A 19,020-nucleotide genomic window follows, 5' to 3' on the forward strand; every position below is an offset into this window, starting at 1 on the left:
TGGCAGCTTCAAAGGAAAATAAATTATTGAAATTGCCCCTGTCACTTTCAGCGCCAGTCAATTACAATTAGAGGAGTAGGCTAGGACGTAGGCAGGACACAGCCTCTTAGGAAGATTGCAAGGAGAAGAGAATAAATAACCCAGGAAATAAATATTCAAATATAGTATTGTGCTTTATTAAAATGAAAGTATAATGCGGCAATAAAGACAAAAGTTGTGCATCCTGCACTGCAGTGGTGGTTTTGGGATTTACCTTAGAATATTAGCATAAAAACATGGTACGCAACAGCTGGACTAATTGCCTAGCGTTACCACATGAATTGACCATAACCTAGGATATGACATCTAAAAGGTGCAGAAGACAACGACAGAACATATTCCACTGCAAATAGCTTGGGCAGTGTGGCAGGCTAAACCTCTTTTCCCCCACCATCCCGTGGTGTCCCGTGGTTGGAGGTCAGAGGGCAGACAGTGTAATAGCCCTGGGTGATGCGGTCAGACTGTCAGACACACCCTGGCTGCACTGTGCTGGCTTTATTTTAGAGCAGGCCCAGGAATTTGGATATGTGGGAGGCACCCGGCTTTTGGGGAGCAGGGGAGGAAATGGAAAGCCCTGTGGAAATTGCTCCCGGTCCCCTGCAGGCAGTGGCCTTTAATAATGCACCATCTCTCTCCCGGGAGCAGGCGATCGTGCTAATGTTGCCACATCTCAACTATTCTAGTCGCAGCCTCTGACGCCACCATGTACCGGACCTCCCTGATCGCCGCCACCAGGTCCAAACAACCACACAATCCAGGGATCACGTCTGTCTGCTTAGCAATTGGGAGAGGAGAGACTTGGCACAGGTGCTTGCACTTGATAAGCAGCCAGCAGGATAGAGGCCATTGTGACCGGAGTGCGGAGAAAAGAAGCCGACAGACAGTGGAGGACAGTTGTGAGACGTCCAGAGTCTGTCTGGTCCGACAGCACCGGAGGAAAGCTGGGGACCAGTTGGGTCCACGCCACAGGGAGCTGCTTCTGAACCCAGCATTGGGCAGAATTGAAAGAGCGCTCCCTGGCAGGTTTTTGGCAGCTGGGGCTTCTCCCTATCAACCCCTGGCATTGGAAGGTGACTCTGCGCACCTCCCCTCCCTCCCACTCTCCCAACCCCTTAAACGAGGGATGTCACTCTCCTTGCATTAGCAAAATATATGCAGAGGCCCTCTGAAAGCACACAAACACACATACGCACACACACACGCACACACACAAACAAGCCCAGGGCTTCATTACGTGGGGATGATTTATTCAATGTTTTTTTTTTCTTTTTGATTAAAAATGTCTCCTTCACATTTTGATTTATGAGATGGGAGGGGAAGGTGGGTGAAGACGAGGGGGAGGGAGAGAGACTGTGAGGGAATGACATCATCCTTCCCACAAAGGCAAATCAGGAATCATTGAGTGAGCTGACACACACACACATACACACGTCCCAACACACACCCACACATGCTGTTTGTGTGTCTAAAACAGGAGACAGGAAAGGGCTTAGGATGTGGGAGGAAGGAGGCTGGGATGGGGGTGGACTTGCTGAGGATGCCGTATGATTGGCCGGGCTGAGGACAGCGTTGAGTATAACTGCCATTCAACAGTGGTGTGGGTGAGCCTGAACACGGTGCTAGTCAGGCATTGTAGTTGTAAGACAGTGGGCAGGTGTGATTAAAAAAGAGAGGTGTATGTGTGGGGGATGCATAATGTAGAAAAGCAGCAGGGAAGTGGAATCAAAAACAAAAACCAGAAGCGATTGAGCCACCAAAGCATGGCATATGGATCAAGCCCGAGTCGACAATTAGAGCTGAGGAATGGGGGAAGAGTGGTGACCTGTGACTGACTCAGGAGGGACGGAGGAGGAAGGGGGCCGAGGGATTAGATCACAGCTCAGGGGCCCAGTGAAGCATTGTGGGAAACCTGCTGATTGACCTCTGCTGACTGTTTGCAGGGTTTTACACAAAGCTGTTCAAGAGGCAGGGAAACAGAAAGGAAAATACCAGGCTGAAGGAGGTGAGTAGTTGCTGACAGGCATAAGTAGGCAGGGATGGATTGACAAAGAGAGCTACCATACCCAGGGGCTGAGCTGACAGGGATGGGGCAGGGAGCTACTGACCACAGGGAGCGAAGGAGAGGGAGAGGGAGACAAAACCGCCAAATCAATCAGCCTCAGTCAAATGCCTGCAACCGCTATTTAAACAGCAGAATAAACACAGCAAAGGGGAGATGGGGGGAGAGGGAAAAAAGAGAGAGAGGGAGAGAGGGAAAGAGTGAGATGGGGAGGAGACTACATCAACAAGATTAAGATTAACGATAAACGTCCAGACAGATGAGTATGGACTGATATAAAGACAAAAGCGGAGATAGGCATCAGTCACGCCCCAGCTCTACCACTGCAGCCCCCAAGTGCAGCAGGAGAGCTCTGGTGGGGGGCCCAAATGACCGTTGCACATGACCTTCCGTGTGGCGGTGGGCCAAGTGCACCCTGCAGCAGCTCTCACCGCCCCCCGTCACACGTGTCCTCACTCCTGTCCCCCCCCCCGTCACGCTACGGCAAACCCTCCCATTACAGGGCGAGACGGAAGGGGAATGCAGAGAGCAAAGCTCGTCCGCAGCTCCTCCTGGCCCTGCTCAGAACACTGACACTGTCTTCAGCGCAGCGGGGGGAAGCCTTTCTGACTTATTTATCACGCTGTCTCTTATTTTCACTGTGCTCTCCGCTTTGTTCTCTAATGCGTCTCTAAACCCATCTTCAGGGAGAAACGCTGCAGAGCAAATCCTTCCTCGCAGCTTCAGAGCGAACGAGGGCGCGCCTCTTCCCTTGGTGACAGCAAGGGCGATGGCAGGACAGACAGACAGACAGACAGACAGACAGAGAAGCACAAAGGCACGCAGGCCTCATCCCATCTGCGTTCTGGCGAGCACGCACCATCACCAACAACAAAAGCGAATAGTAGAGGGACTTACATAAGGCATTGCAGCCAGTCATCAGCAGCGACAGGAGCAGGGCCGCCAGGGGCACCAGGACTGGTAGGCAGGGGGGGCGGCAGGTGGGCAGCATGCTCAGAGATGACCTTTGACCTGGCTGGAGAACCAAGGCCCCACAAGTAGGAGATGGGGGGAGGGGGCTTCACACAGGATATCTTGGCACTCTGTGGGGAAAAAAGGAAAATTGAAACATAAATCAATTTGTCACCCTTACAGAAAAACAAGCAGGATTGCTCAGTGCAGCAGAGACTAGCAGGCCTGTCCACTCAACTCGACTACTGCTAAACAAGATCCCATACCCCACCCTAACCGCATGAAAAACACTCTTTATTGTTTCTGTGTTGCAATATCAAACAGTCAAGGACACTTCTTTAAAACTACCCAAATTTACACTATGCAGCTCCAGTGCAAGCTTATCTAAAGCAAGGCTGGAGTGTACTTACAGATAAAGGCATTTTGTAATGACATGAAATGTTTCCCTTTGCCACAGTGCACCAAAGAAAGACATCCCAGTACAGCTGCACTGACGCAGGGATATGTGCTGCTGGTGTCTCTGATTCCTAATTAACTGCTTTTCACATCTCATAATTAGTTTGGTTTTATCCCAGGATCTTGTCATTATTTGCTTATCCACAGATCTTGTAATTATTTAGGTGGCCTGCTAATTTTCAGGCAGCGTTTCTTTGTTTTAGCCAAATTGCCATTAATCCTTCAGCACACGTGGGCATCAGGAGCAGTCCCATTGATATGTCTGAGGAGTACAGCAAGCAGAATTATAGTCTGTAGTTATACACACTTTAATTAAAAAAGTAAAAACTAAAAAAAGACATGCATACGAAATCACCCAAATGGCTTCTGGGAGCCCAGCAGAGCCGTCTTTAACATTTCAATACGAAGGAAGCGAGGAGGAATGAGCTGGAGCTATTGCTGATGAGCTTTCACAGCGCATCTACCTCTCACAACGAGAGATCAAAGTGATGAGCGGGCGGGGCCGGGATCCGACACCGCGCCTGTCTGCCCCACTTTCTGCTCGACGTGGAGCTCCCTGAGTTATGGGCCAGAATCTGAAACTCGCCTGCGGAGCTTCAACACCCTGAGCCTGCTGAGCGCCCAACAGTAGAGCAGACAGGTCTGCAGTCAGAGAGCTGTAGAGCACATGGCTTGCAACAGGAAACAGGTGAGGTGCAGCTACTGTGCTCAGCGCAGACCCGGCTTAATGGACTCTACCCCATAGCTGGAGGGCGCTTCGCTCAGACTGCAACCTACGGATTAGAAACTGGAGTGCCAAATTTCAACAGCAGATCTTTTGTGGCCTCTTTCATTCAAGGGGGCTTTTATTACACATAAGATCATTGTTTGCAACAATGGGATACATACAGAGCACACTTGAGTCAGTTCTCTCCTTTTGTTCGCTTAAGCACAGTACAGCTGCTGATATGTTTCGGCAGGGCAGGCATTCATGGAAGGGTGGAGAGCAGCCAAGGAGACAGGGACATCCAAGTCCCTCTCAGGCTTCTTGTCAGCCGTTACTCAGAGTCCTGCCATGCCCTGTCCTGGTGTAAACTACACAAGTGTGTCAGACCTGCAGAACGTGCAGAGCTCTGTTTGGCAAGAAGGACAGACCCACAGCCGCCCTGCGGAACGTGGAGATCATGCAGCCTCGACTGGCCCGCATTCCTCCGGGATGTCAGCATCAGCACAGTACCACATGGCCAACAGATGGATTTACGTGAAGCATCCACTTCAACCAGAGCCGTATCGCATACATGTAAGCGTGGCCTTGAAGGAGGGAAGTAGAAACTCTACTAAAAGTTGTAAACTTGTAAAATTGTAAAAAGCGTAAAATTCACGCTGAGGCGCACAGCCTTCACAGGTTACACACTGTGTCTGGAGGCAGAGCAAGGCTTTGCCGTTACCTCGCTGCCATCACCTCATTCCAAAAATATGAGCTCAAGTAAATGCACAGGGAGCTTTCCCGGGGAGCTGACAGCACTTCACACCCAGGCGAGGCTCAAACAGATACAGATCAATGGATAAAAACCCAATGCTCGCTGCTGGCAGGGTTAATCACCCACTTTAAAAAAGCCAACAGAACGAAAGTAAAACGGTAGAGAGAAGTGAAATGAGGCACACGGGGAAGCAGCATCTTCAGCATGTCTAAAGCTGCCCTCGCCTTCGTTTCCCCTGTCCCTCCTTGAAAGTCCTCCATCCACCGGCAATCTGTGTCTCACTAATGCATTCTGCACACAGACAGCTGCCCTGCAAAGGCTGGGACATGGTCATACTTCGCACCGCAGCTGAATACAAAGGAAGACCTCCATGCTGGAATTTTGACCTATGAACACTGGTAGAATATTCTAGACCTATCTTTCACTGTGAGAATACAGAGGCTGGACATCGGACTGACACCCCGGATGTTGATACAGCAACAAGTGAGAAATGGCTGTATCGCTACATTGCGTATCTTAAATTTTTCACTTCCCTTGGTACCCCCTTCAATATTTCCCTCCCGCCTCCCTCTCACTCCACTCTGGTCCCAAGATGGCACTTTTGTATTGTGAATTCCAGCAGTCACATGTAATCAGCGCTGCCCATTCTGACACGCAGGCGCTTAACCCAGCATATTTTCATGCATTATTAATGCTAACCCATTTGATTCTCAGCTCAGAGGAGAGGGATGAGGGAGGGCTGGCAGGCAGTCAGGCCTCAGGGGAAAAAAAATGCTGAAATAATAAAAAATAACATTAATTACAGAAACAATTTCACCCAGGACAACAAAAATACTTGCATGCCACAGCTGTGCCAACCAAGCACCATGCCACACTCCACAGCCACACGGACTTTGTTCCTGTCCATTAGCTGGTCTGAAGGAGATCAAACCCATGGTAGGAGTTTTCCTCATAAAAACGCAGAGGCTTGGGAGATCTCTGACTTGACACATGGCCAGGATCCCTTGTGCAAAGGGGCAGTTTTGTCACTGAGGGCTTTACTCTTCCATCATGGATGATTATAAAACCCACGCTGATGTTTATCCATCATAATGCGCAGGCAAACGGAGGCAGGCTGCGCTCTGGGCGGCGCGGCCGAGAGACGTGGCCAGGCCCCAGCGCGGCGTGTGCTCGCTTGAGCAAATAATTCGCTCACGACAACAGGGGCGAGTAGCTCAGAGATTGAGGCAAATGCGAAGAGCGCATCTAGCCCTCCCTACCCCCTCCCTTCTGGGACCAAAGCGGAGGAGGGAAAACTGTGCAGCGCTCTGCCGTTAATGTAGCGGGAAAATCAATCGGGACCAAACGGCGAGAGGACGCGCTGTTTCACAGGGCGACAAGGTCTACAGAGCCGCAGGAAGGAGCCAGCTGGCCCCAGCACTGGGACGAAGTGCTGTATGTCTGTCCATCAGGGCTCAATCAGACAGAGGCACTTTCATGTTTACAAACACGTGCAGGGAAAGCTTAAAAAAAGAAGAGAATTCCTTTGCTGACACCCACTGATCACCCCTCAGCTCCCAGGCTTGAACCCCCACACAACAGATGGCAAACTGATGTCATCACACTGAAGAGTGGGTGTGTGATGGGACTTTCTTATTCTGGAGTCTGAACACCATACAGAGAAGCGAGGTGAAAATTCTGTTAAGAAATATCTTAACGTTTCAAAGTGTGGCAGAAATAAGTGTGAACGAGTGGGCTGAACTGAGAAAGAAGCCAGAATTGGCTGTTCCTCATATCACCATCAGGGGAATGGAAAGTGGAGGCTGCAGCAAGTTCTAGCCTGATGAGAAACTCCTATTTTTTTTTTTTTTATTTCCCAATTCTGATTAATTTGCCTGGAGACAGCTCCACTGAGGTGAGGCCAGGTCTTAGAAAGCTGTTTGAACTATCTGACTCCTGGAGGACTTCAAAGCTATTTTTGACAAACAAACAGGAAACTGCAAAATAACTCCACAGTTTTCTCTCAGTTGCTTCTTTTCTCTCTCTTCTTTGAAGAATAAGGGTAAAACAAAGGAAGCTAACCACTGCCCCTGATGATTCTCTTCCCCTACATATGTTTAAGATGAAGTCAATCAAGAGCGATTGCCTAACCAGTTCACCATTTCAAAGCAGATTATTCATCTCACAGAGCTCACTTTTTGTTGTCGTCTCTTTAAAATCACCATTTGCCAAACAAAGGAGCCATAACTATTAAGTGAAGTGATGCAACATATTTAATTGTGCATGAGTGTGTTGTTGATTGTCCTGTGACATGCTGGGTGACCAGGCTTTATAACTTCTAACTGTTGGACATTGTGCTCTTGGTTAATCATTACCCACCACATCAAGCCACGTATCCTGGACTCAGTGCGGTGTGCTTTACCCAAGCCTATTATTTAATGCAATTGATCCTGATGAAGGAATCTGCTCTGGCCAGACAGAAACAATATATTTGTAGAATCATATTGGAGTGAGCCAGCAGAACTTAGCTCTCTAGACCAGACTAGACTGAATTCCTAAGACTTCAATACAAATGTTTCAAATGCAAGTCTTTTGTGTAAGATGCAGTTTATAAAAAGATTAAAGTTCTGCTCTGCAGGAATCATTTCACATTATCTCAAAAGCAATTTAGAGCACAATTAAATGTACATTACCTTCCAAGCATGTATTTAAACAGATAAAACTGCATTTTATTCATCCCTACAGCATTAGCTGTACATCCACTTAATATGTTAGTTCCTGTGCTGTTACAGTATGATTCTACTGGCAGATTCAAAATGCAAACAAACACGCAACAGTTCTTAAATTTTTGTTACTTATTCAGGACCCAAGGACAATGTAGTATGTATGTGACATGAATACTACATTGAAACTGAGGCGCTCTACAGCTCTCTTAACAACAGCCATGGTAATTTGAGTCCTTGATCACCAGCATGTTATGCCTTCTGTACCCCAAAAACCCTGTACATTGTCTCCATCTTCACAGGTAAAACTGCCCACATCTTTTTATAGTCCACAGCTTTGACACTCCAGTTGACTCTAGTAATGTGTTTTTGTATTCACTAACCATCAAGGCCAGCTGTATTCAGAGTCATTGTCTTTGTACCTTTCTTGTCGTTCTTACACCTCGCAAGCACTGCACACTCCAAAGTAAGAACAGGAAGAAGGGAGAAAGAAAGTTCAGCCAAAAATACCGTCAGGCTTGCCAGCAATATTTTTTCATGTTTTTTTTTCATTCTCTTTCTTTCTCCTGCTCCCTCTCATATATGCATACTTACAAAAGTAAGCTTGCATTGCAGATCTCTGGAGGAGAATCGCATGAATTTGCATTTATCTGCAGGAACATTATGTAAATGCAAGAGTCTGGATGCCTATTATTCAGACTCATTCCCCTTCTTCTTGCTCTTTCCATCTCTCGGTAAACCTGCACTCAAAGAGGGTCTTAATCGGGTGATTAACACTTGTAAATCTGCAGAAAAAAGCTCTGATTTAAAAACAGCATTTAGAAAAATAAGACCAAGACATGCATTACAGAAATCATCATGTTTGGCACAAACATGGGAAAGCCCTATTGTGAGATAAACTGTTGAGGCTTACTTAAAACATGTAATTACCACACAGTAAATGAACAACAAACAATCTCTGTGTCAGCTTGCAAATAACAGTGCCACTGGGACCAGCGTCCACCAGAAAGAAGGAATCAACGGCAGTGGAATAACAAGTCATACATGTGCCTATGGTTGGCATAGGACCACACCCACTTGCAATCTTCGTGAAGCTGTACCAACTCATTCATTTTACTGAAGGTTACACAGATTATTGACACGCCAACTGTACCAGGTCCCTCTCTCAAAATTCCTTCAACTGGTGTACAGTCAGGCAGTAGAGATCACTAGTAGTGTCACTGCTTAAATCTGTTACATTGGACTCCAGGGATACATGCACCTCAAACTCACATGATAACCTGGACATACAATACAGCACCATTAATATTTTTTTGTTGGGGAGCTCTTGGTTTGTTTATGTCTAGATGTGGTATTAATTGGTTGTCTGATTAGAAGTAAATTCCTCTAAATGCAGAGGTCTATGCCATGATGTGCATAAAAATGAGGAGTGGGCCTTTGAATATACCATACTGGCAGTGGCAAGTAATGTCAAACTAGGTGACTTTGGGTGACTAAACCACAGAATGAAATTAACAGAATTGTGTGTCGTATTTTTCATTAAGGAAGGGACATTTCCTGCAGATTTGCACTGTACTCACGGGGAGGGGCTGGCATTGAGTAACGCAGTTTTGTTCGCCATGCTGGCAATGCGAGCACAGAGGTCACAGGCAACCTTTGACAACATCACCTGCCTGCCGGTCCGTCTGTGACTCAGAGCAGGGAGGATACATTATGGATGCGCTTCATTTAATTACGAATCTGTCAGGGACGATGGGGGGGCGAAATGCTTTAGTCCTTGACGGTATAATGACGTCAATGTCTGGCTTCTCGCCAAGAAACTACACATCGGTGTGACTCAAACTAATGACCAACTACAGAATTACACAGCTTGCTTGGTTTTGAGATATGATGGAACATAATGTTTGCTCCAGCTTATAAACAGGAGTCAAGGAAGAACAAAATGATGAACAGAAATCCCAGCAGAGTCACAGAGGACTTAGAGTAAAATTGGATACATATTGTAATATCTGAAACTAGAACGTCAAAAAATAAATCTGACATTCAAATATGGAGGATTTTAACAACAATAAAAAATTCAGACTTAAATTCTGGTTATAGCCGGCAACCTGTCCACTTAACATGCCTGTGCGGGCCGGCACCAGGACGAGATTGCTCCTTTGAAACTGAGACAATCACGGTGCCAGTCACCAGAACTGACAGCAGAGCAGGGAGAATTTCATTAACATTCTATCCATCAGTTCTATCTATGCTACACAAGGTGTGAGTGGGTCACAGGAGAAAGAGAGTCATGTGCATATATCACGCCATGTGTCTGTGTCTGTGTCAAGGCCACTCGTATGCATCTGAATGGGAGAGAAGAACCGGGGAAAAAACCTTGGTAAGAAGTTGGTAAGATGTTGTTGTCAAACTGACATCAACATTTGTTTTGAAGCTGAGGAAAGCCATGGAAGGGAAATTTCTTTCTTTTTGCCTATTCATACACTCATTATTTAAGAAGAACAAACCAGAAACAAGAAAAGTTGTTTCTGTATTTTTGAAGTTGTATTGTATTGTACTGTACTGTATTTTTTCAGGAGTCTCTAAGTCACCAGCTGGAACATTGTAGCCCAAAAGACGTATTTTAATGGGCAGAAGGGTAGCTGAATGGAGAAAACTGGATGCTGGATAGTCTCTTACTCTCTATTCTGTTTCTAACCTGTTTAGGCTACTACAACAGAAACACAAAACAGCACTTGGTTATTTACTGTTGGGAATTTTACAAAGTCCTGCCTTTACCTAATCAAACATGGTTAGCACATGAAGTGTCCATGCTTAGATTGACTGGGGCTCTGGGCTCTATATCATAGGAGAGCAGTAAATAAGAGTAACAGATGGCAAGGTGTAGTTCAGTGTCTCATATTCATGTCTGTCACCTTTCCCTCTCCTAACCTCTGAAAAAAGGGACACCTGCTTACTTTTACAAATAGTGTATTATAAAAAAGCAAGTAGGAAGAATGCCCACAGCCTGTGAAAAAGGTAATCACTAATTATGTGTTCCATACATTTGTGCCAGAACAAGTGGTGATCCAGTGGCTCTCCACATCAAAAGTTCCTGACACTTCTGGAATGTGAGAGCAGAGGGGGGTGGAGCCCCAGTGGTCACGTGACATGAGAAAGGACAGGCAGTGCCAAGAGGGGCAATTCATTCGAAGCTGGGGGTGGTGAGGTAGTGGCATAGTCTGATGCACTTGTATTCCCCAGAGCCACAAAAGAGCCCAGAAAACACAGGCCATGTTGTCCCCTCTCACGCCACCCCCTTGATAAAGGGCAGTTGCAAATGGCCTCTGCAGAGGACCAAACACAAGGTTATTGTTGCGGCCAGTCGCCATGTGGGCAGCCCACAAACCCGTCAGTGTTCCTCATTGCTGGACATCAACATCAGCACAGGCACACACCATAATGAGTCAGGGCCCAATCTGACTCTCTCCCCTTTGCTTCTTTTCTACAGCCTCTACAGTCACCCCACTCACACACCAACCAGGAGACTTCAGGAACGGTCAGAGTTGAAAGGTCAAGCAGCTGGTAATGCTCTTTAAAGCACTTTTACAACATGGCATTCCTTCTTGGCTGCCTCTTTATTTTTGGGAAGCACACCCTAGGTGTGCAGGGAGGGGGGGAAATGTGCAACAAGCTAATATTGTCCATTCCAGTGTTTAAGAAACAACACTGCTGGTAAGAAACATCCAGCTACAATTTATCTCTGTCCAGTGTTTTATTCTTCAGTCTGTTCTGTTTGTACATATTAATGAAACAGAGCTGGTTCTGAATTCCACATCTTATATAAACACAATCTCAGAGTTTTCCCACTTTGGGTGCTCACTGTGAAGCCAGCATTTCTGCTGTGAAAGAGTGATTGTCAATGTTCCTTGGAGCAAAACTATAATGCACATGAATAGATGAGGCCTCTGCCTCCTGATCTCTAAGGCACTCTGACGTGTGCTCCCAGCTGAGCGCAAGCGCTTCTTGCAAAAGCTCATCTCAGAGACCGGCACTCGCTGGTCGCTTACACAGCCAGTGGGCTTTTAATGTTCAAACAAATAACAAATATGTCCAGGTGTAAGAGACAGTGTTACATAAAGCACACCTGTCTCGTCCAGCTTCCTCTTCAGGTTCTTACATATCTGGAATAATAAAAAGTAATACAGGAGCAGATATGTCCCTCTGTCAGAAAGCCCCACGCTGTGCAACTACAAGCATCTGGGGAACAGAATTAATTGAGTTTTCAAATATTCAGATAAGAAAAAGGCCTTCAGAAACTGCAGGTCATTTTTGATGCTGTGATCTCTTCACATTCCAGCATCTGAAAGAGCCCCATCCTCTGCTACCCCTCCCCAAATTCTGTTTTTCTCTACCATTAATATCCTCCTTCTATGCTCTGAATGTTCCTCTCACCTCCCACACCATGGCTGGCTGCACCAGCCCTCACTCCTGCTTCAGTGGCATACACCACATGCAGAAGTTTGACAAGCACTGAACATAGAGAAACGGGGAGTGTAAGGAGTTACTGAGATTTGGTGTAAAGCCAACCAGTGGTTCGATCTGGAACAAAATCTTCATATCATCAAAAAATCCAGACTTCATTAAACTCAGTCATAGAGCATAAGGCATAAAACAAGGCGTCATAGGCATTAGCAAGAAGGGTTCATCTCCAGTGCAGTCTGCACAAACTACAGTTCCAGATTCAAGAGGTACCTACACGCATTTCGTCTGAACATCTAGAGACATCCACATTCTTGGTCCAAGTATTCAATCTTCTGCCAACCACTGATGATCTTCCATGACTGACACACCTTCACGTTTGTTTACATAATGACTCCTTTCTCTCTCATGCCTTGCCTCAAAAGAAGATATATCAAGCAGGTCTAACAACAGCTTGTCAGTGCTCCCGCCCCCTAGCTATTGTGTTTTGTTTTTCCCTGTCCATGTGCTTTTGTTTTCCTTGTGTTCTAGCCCTGCCCCACTCTCCGCCCTGTCTCCGCCCACCCAATCATCCCCTCCTGCCTGCTTACACACCTGCTTCCCATCTCCTCATCAGCCCAGCCCTATATCTACCCTGCTTGTCTCTGTCTTGTTGCCAGTTCGTTGCAGTGTGCCTTTACCTGTCTCGTTCCCGCCGTGTTTATCTGCCTGATTGCTGTTCCCCGAATTGACCCTGCCTGCTCTTTGACCTTGCTCCTGCCTGCTGTCCTGCCCTGTTCACCTTATCTTCCTTGCTACCTGGTTTGACCCTGCCTGTCCCCGGCTTTGATTCCTGACTGTGTTTGGACTGCCTTCCTGGTATTTTGACCCTGCCTGTTTTGGACTGCCTGTTTGTTCTTCGAGTCTGTTTATAAACGCCTGGATTCTGGAGTTCTCGTGGTCCGCGCCTGAGTCCTTGCCTGTGACCTGACACAGCTTCAGAGACCACACTCCAGACTCCCACACCACTTTCCCAACACACCTGGCTGGTCCATTTAAATAGTGTTCTGTACCCTGTATTAATAAAGTTAAACCCCCCCCCCATATCCATTCTCTTCCAACTAGGGCTGCTCGATTATGGCAAAAATCATAATCACGATTATTTTGGTCAATACTGAGATCATGATTATTTATTATGATTACTCATTGACTTTGGAAACATTGTGCATTTATTGAACTTTTCAAAAAAACTGTTTAGCGGTTATGCTAAAACCGGTGCGATTATAACACTAGATTGGAAAAATTATAGCTAATTTTAGCTTTGAGGAAACAGCGATTTAACATTACAAAATATAGCAAATGCTAACTGAAAACTATAAGAAGCTTAATAACACTAATGAAAACATAATGAACCACGTAACGTAACATGCACGCTACATAGCATAAAAATAAGTTACATGTGAAAGGGTTAACAAACAAAAAAAAAAATGTAAAAAAAAAAATTTGATAAAATAAATAATAAATAATATATATATACATATATATACATTTCAATAAATAATGTGGAGCAATAATCGTTTTACCTCGATTATCATCGTTTTCATAATTGTTGGAAGCCAAAATCGTAATTGAAAATAAAATTTGATTAATCGCCCAGCCCTCTATCCAACTTGTCCAATGCCTTTTTTGAGTATTTGCATAAATTTATTCCTCTTATGAATCACCTGACTTATTGTCTGCATTATTTGTTGCACATGCTGTTGAGCCTTAACAGATGCTATGGGCATAATACTGTAGTTGCAGTTCTTTTTTCACTAGGCTTGACTGTTGTGCATTTCCTGATTTGTACTAGTACAAAACACAGAGCAATATGAGCTTGCAATTTTTCCTTAAATGTTTTTCAAATACCCAAGAAAGGAGGCCAGTGAACTGGTGGCTGTATCTGTATTTTAGCTACACATCAGATCAAAGGGTTACAACGTGGTGTCAGTCAACGATATGATTTATATTACAGACTGCTGTTGTGAAGCACTATATAAAGTGTGACTCAAACATAACTACACCATATGTTCATAAAAACTGAATGCAGTGAAGCTACAAGGTAAATTTAGCAACAGTACAACGTGATTGTACATCTTGGAGCCTGTCAGCCATATGGATGTTTTTTTTTTTTTCAACAAAAACAAAAAAAACAAAAAACAATCTGCAAATTCTAATGTTAGCACTGTCTGCTTCCTAAAATATCTATGTTGGAATCAGGAGATATCACTGGGCAAATACTGGTGTTGGCCCAGAAAATTCACAGGTAGGCCTTTCGCTGATGATACACTCATATGTGTCAATACTGTATTGTGAGAATATTTACAGCCAAACAATTTTGCTAATTTTGAAGTAGTACGAAATCTACAAAATTGTGTAAGTAAATCATAATTTTAACTACCGGCATGCTATTTTTGCAATTACCCCCTGCTGATCAATGTTCATTGCCTGAACAAAATGAACAGAGGTGATTTTCCATTATTAGGCTGCCATAAAAATACACAGTGGAACAGAAGTCGGTACCATATACTACACCCACACTCCACTCTCAAGTGTCTCATTTCCTCTGGTCCAGGCTTTCCTCTCTTTGTTGCTGAAGCAAATCCCCTGGTCTGGACCATGCCTGCTGATTGTGAATGAAACTGTGTGGGCAGACTTAATCAAAATCACTTTTAAGAATTTGAATACCATCCATTAAAACCACTCGGAGCCCATGCCTGTTTTGCAGACCACCTGATGTTTGGCAGGCGCAGTATGCAGTGAGGGCACAGTGGAGGCCATCTGAAATAAGTGGAGAGCAAGGCTGTGTCTCACGCATATGATAATACAGGCAAGCTATTTTTCAGCAAGCATTTTTGGCACATCACAGTCCTTCAAAACAGATACCAGCAGGGTAGACTGGGTCTGAGGTGTGCCGGGAACTATTGCCATTTAGCCATTTCTACTGGTTGACTCTTCTAAGAAAAAAGCCAAATCTCTCTCCAGCTCTAACACTCATGCAGGGTGAGCTCCAAGCCTTAATTACAGTTTCTGAACCATAATGTCTTCAGACTGTCTCAAACGCACTAGGACTGGCATCATTTCCGACCATCTGAATGTGACTGCCAGCTAAAAGAATTCAGCCTTTGCCACACTGAGGTGTGCTGGCTCGCAGAACACAGGAGTCCCACAGCGTAGACACATGAGCGTTTCATCTCCACCCTTTGTTTGTGAGAATCCTTGCAGCGTAGAGGCTGGGTTTTTTTATATATGTAAAAAAAAAAAAAAAAAAAAAAACCGTGTGGTTAAATAAGTGTGGGCTGCCGCTCCAGTGCAGCCCAAGCTGTTCAGCTGTCGTCAGGATCGCTCAGCAAGATGCAGCCTGTTCCATATGGCTCAGCGAAGCCCTGCCATTTCTGCGACTCTGCTCCGGAGGCAGGGACACTCTCTCTGTGACAGGAGAGAGAGAGTGTGTGTGTGTGTGTGTGTGTGTGTGTGTATACACATGTATGAATGCACACAGTTGCGCATACTTCGTATGTGTAAGAATATATCACAGTGTGTTTGTTTGTGAATGAGTGTGTGTTTGTGTGTGTGTGTGTGTGTGTGTACATGCGTGCCTGATTTACTGCTCTGTGTGTGTGTACACATTGTGAAGATCATACTACGCTTGAGAAAACTGCGCATTCCTACGCTGCATGGAAGCAGGCAGGTAAACTGCAGAAACAGCCTTAGCCTGCCTAGTTGTGACAGAGGTATTTTCTTCCCAGTGTAGGTCCTGACAGCAATGGCAACAGGAGCGAAAGATAATAATATAGCTCTTGGGGTGCTCCCCTTCCCTGCGCTGAACTCCGGAATTTTACTGGCTCTCTTATTTTTAGACCAGTAGTCTGTGTGGGGAGAGACAAAGCGCTCAGTCCTACGCTCTTCTGCACTGCCTTTCTCAGCAGCAGCATGCCCCTCTCCACCTGGACTCTGAGGCCCTAACCAAGCAAAACTGGACACTTTGTCTCAATTCCCGTGTCTTCACAAGGCTTCACATCCCCATTTCAGTGATGAAAGCCAAACTAACCTGGGAGTAGGGCTGTGTGATATAATAACGCTAATGAAAACATAACTAACCATTTAAGGTAACACGCACGCTAAATAGCATAAAAATAAGTTATGTGCGAAATGGTTAAGCATGTAACAAAATATAAAATATTAATGTATAAAATATAAAAAAGTAAATAGAAAACACTTTTCAACTATAGTTCTGTGTCACGTTCACTTCCCTGCCTGTATCTGTGCAGTGTGGGAGAACGCAAAGCGTCGTCCAAATGACAAAAAATATTGCCGTAAAGTGTGTGATTTGTGACACAACAAAATAAACGATAGAGCATAATATGAAACGATAGACGTTTTTCTATCGTCACACAATATGTATCATCATATCGCACAGCCCTACCTGGGAGCAGAAAAGATTTTCACAAACCAAGGCCAGTGAGCATCAGGACATCTCACTGCCAAAGAAATGATCGCTGGGACAGACACATGTTTACATTCACGACACAGACAAAATGCACAGCGGCAGGTGTTTTGCAACTCCACCCATCATCTGCAAAAGTCATGATAAAAACGCTGATTGGACAAGACCGTGCCTAAACGGGTGGTCCTGTGAAAGAGAGAGAGAGTGCCTGAGTGTGTGTTGTGTGAACGGTAACAAGGCCTCAGGGACCAAGCGCTTGGGCTTTGCAGCCTGCGCTGTATCCAAGGCAATTAAAAACACACACACACCTTAAGGGGCATGGAATTGACACTTGTCAAGCTTTGCCACTGGCCAGACTTACAGAGGAAAGGATTCCTGCCTGTGCAACTTCAAATGGCAGGCGTCACTTCAGTGGTAAAGGAAAAGAGAGATGGAGAAAAGAGTGAGTTAGAGAGAGAAATAATCACTAGGAGGTGACAATGGCGCCAATAGCCCGGGCTAATTAATTGCACGGTCCCCTTGTCACTTCTCACATGTTGGTCTATTGAGCTGGGAACACAGCGCACAAGCATTTGCTGAAACTCATAAAAAAAGAAAAACTCTGGCAGCTGCTGTGGGGAAGGGAAAACAAAGGGCAACTCCTTTAAAACTGAGAAGAGGTGGGTGCAGAACTTCCTCGCTTTCTGCATGTAATCCCGAAACCTAAATGGCACAACAACATCTATTTTCAATGGGTTGTTTATGTAAATTAAAAGGACTGTCTCCTGGATCCCTCAGTGTGAACTCGAAAAGGTCACATGTGAATGCGCAAATGTGATGCAAAAGGTGTTACAGCATTTAAAGGCTCCTCTAGCTGCCTGCGTATCTCCTTTGAATAGGATGCAGGCACACAAAGGCTGTCACCATGCAACAAAGCTGTGAAAATCCCTCTCTGAAATCCACCTGAAATGCCTTTTTTTCACCAAAGGGGATAATGTTATGAAATATCCACACCTAACACAAACACACACACACACACATACACACACAGCAGATATGGCAGCAGCAGGAACACTCCTGTAAAAGACATATGATGCTGGGGTGTGCATCATGCAGTGGTGGAATGACCGCGCAATGCAGTTTTGCAGTTGGCCCCAAAATACCACTGCTCTTCAGAGCTTAAGGAAGACGGGCCTTTCCTGAATTATACAAAGTTCCATTCAGAGCGTCTGGTGGTGTCCCATGAGGTAGCAGAGTATCAGGGTTAGGGGGACAGCATGCTTCACGGTAGTGTTACACACGCTTATCGCTACCAGTTCTGCTTGAACTACTCCACCACACTGGATTCAATTTGGGCTTCTTCCAAAATAAAAAGCTGTGATTTGGACCCAAGAGGAGGAATTTCCTCGCCACTCGCCACTCTCACACACTCATACACTCTGTCCGGGTGTGGAGGCGCACAGACCCTGGGTTTAAGGAGGGAGGGGGTTGTACAGCTGGCTGCGGTCTCTCTATACCCCCATGGAAATAGGAACCAGCTGTGCCACTCCAGGGCCCAATGTACTTGGGCTCATAACACTGCCCCATTGTCTGTCACTTTTACTCTACCACCCTCCTCATCTCTCACTTTCTCTCCCTCTTCACCCATCTCTCACTCTGCTGTCACTCTGCTGTCGCAGAGTAAACAAGCCCTGCTCAGCCTGCACTCCCACCCTAACACACACTCCCACCCTAACACACAAACACAAACACACACACAAACAAACACACACACAAACACAAACACAAACAAAAACACACATACACTACCTAGTACCACCCCCTCCTCCCTCTACCCACTCCCTCCACCACAGACCAATTAGTCAGCCCAGAAGTCTCTAACCAGCTCCACTGCCTCAGACTCTTTCCCCTCCATGGCATTCCAGCCCCAGTAAGAATAAATTACGGCGCTTATCGAAGGACACTTTAACAAGCGTGTGTGGATATGCTGGGTGTGCACTATCCGTACCAGCGAATGCTTCCACCTGCACACAATGAGATGGATGAGGTAGGGAAGACGAATGTTGACGTGGAAAACGACAGAGAAGCATATTATGAATAAACTACACCTGTCATCCGATTTCTCAGCCAAAATTACGTGGCCACGTAAAGGTTTAACGTGTCACGCCGTCAGCGTTTCAATGCAATTTGCACACATCTTACTGTGAGGAGAGCCCCCCGCAACAGCTAAAGAGATAAGCGCAGACAATGACAGGGGCTGAGCGGTCTCAAACACATCAACACAAGCACAGGAATTAAATCTACAGCAGAATTTTCCCAACAGCAGGCAACACACATGTATTAAACAGCCTCTTATCCCACCAAGCGAGGTGGAGCTAATTAACCTTGGCGACAACGCTTACATTAACCTTTAAAAAGCAGGTTAACATATAGGAAGAGCTTCCAGAA

The 19,020-nt window shown here is 45.6% G+C and overlaps 1 protein-coding gene across 13 annotated transcripts in view; it reads right to left on the minus strand.

The window, feature by feature from the left end:
- The window catches only part of ptprsa (protein tyrosine phosphatase receptor type Sa), a 175,994-nt gene that overhangs the window by 101,541 nt on the left and 55,433 nt on the right, over positions 1–19,020 (minus strand). For all 13 annotated transcript variants that reach the window (XM_036520647.1, XM_036520652.1, XM_036520644.1 and 10 more), the window contains exon 3: positions 2,996–3,180. In XM_036520647.1, coding sequence (XP_036376540.1) covers positions 2,996–3,089 — 94 coding nt within the window. In that variant the 5' untranslated portion in view covers positions 3,090–3,180. The remainder of the gene's footprint in view (positions 1–2,995; positions 3,181–19,020) is intronic.

The sequence above is a fragment of the Megalops cyprinoides genome, chromosome 2 (assembly GCF_013368585.1).
Source record: "Megalops cyprinoides isolate fMegCyp1 chromosome 2, fMegCyp1.pri, whole genome shotgun sequence".
In the NCBI taxonomy this organism is placed as follows: Eukaryota; Metazoa; Chordata; class Actinopteri; order Elopiformes; family Megalopidae; genus Megalops; species Megalops cyprinoides.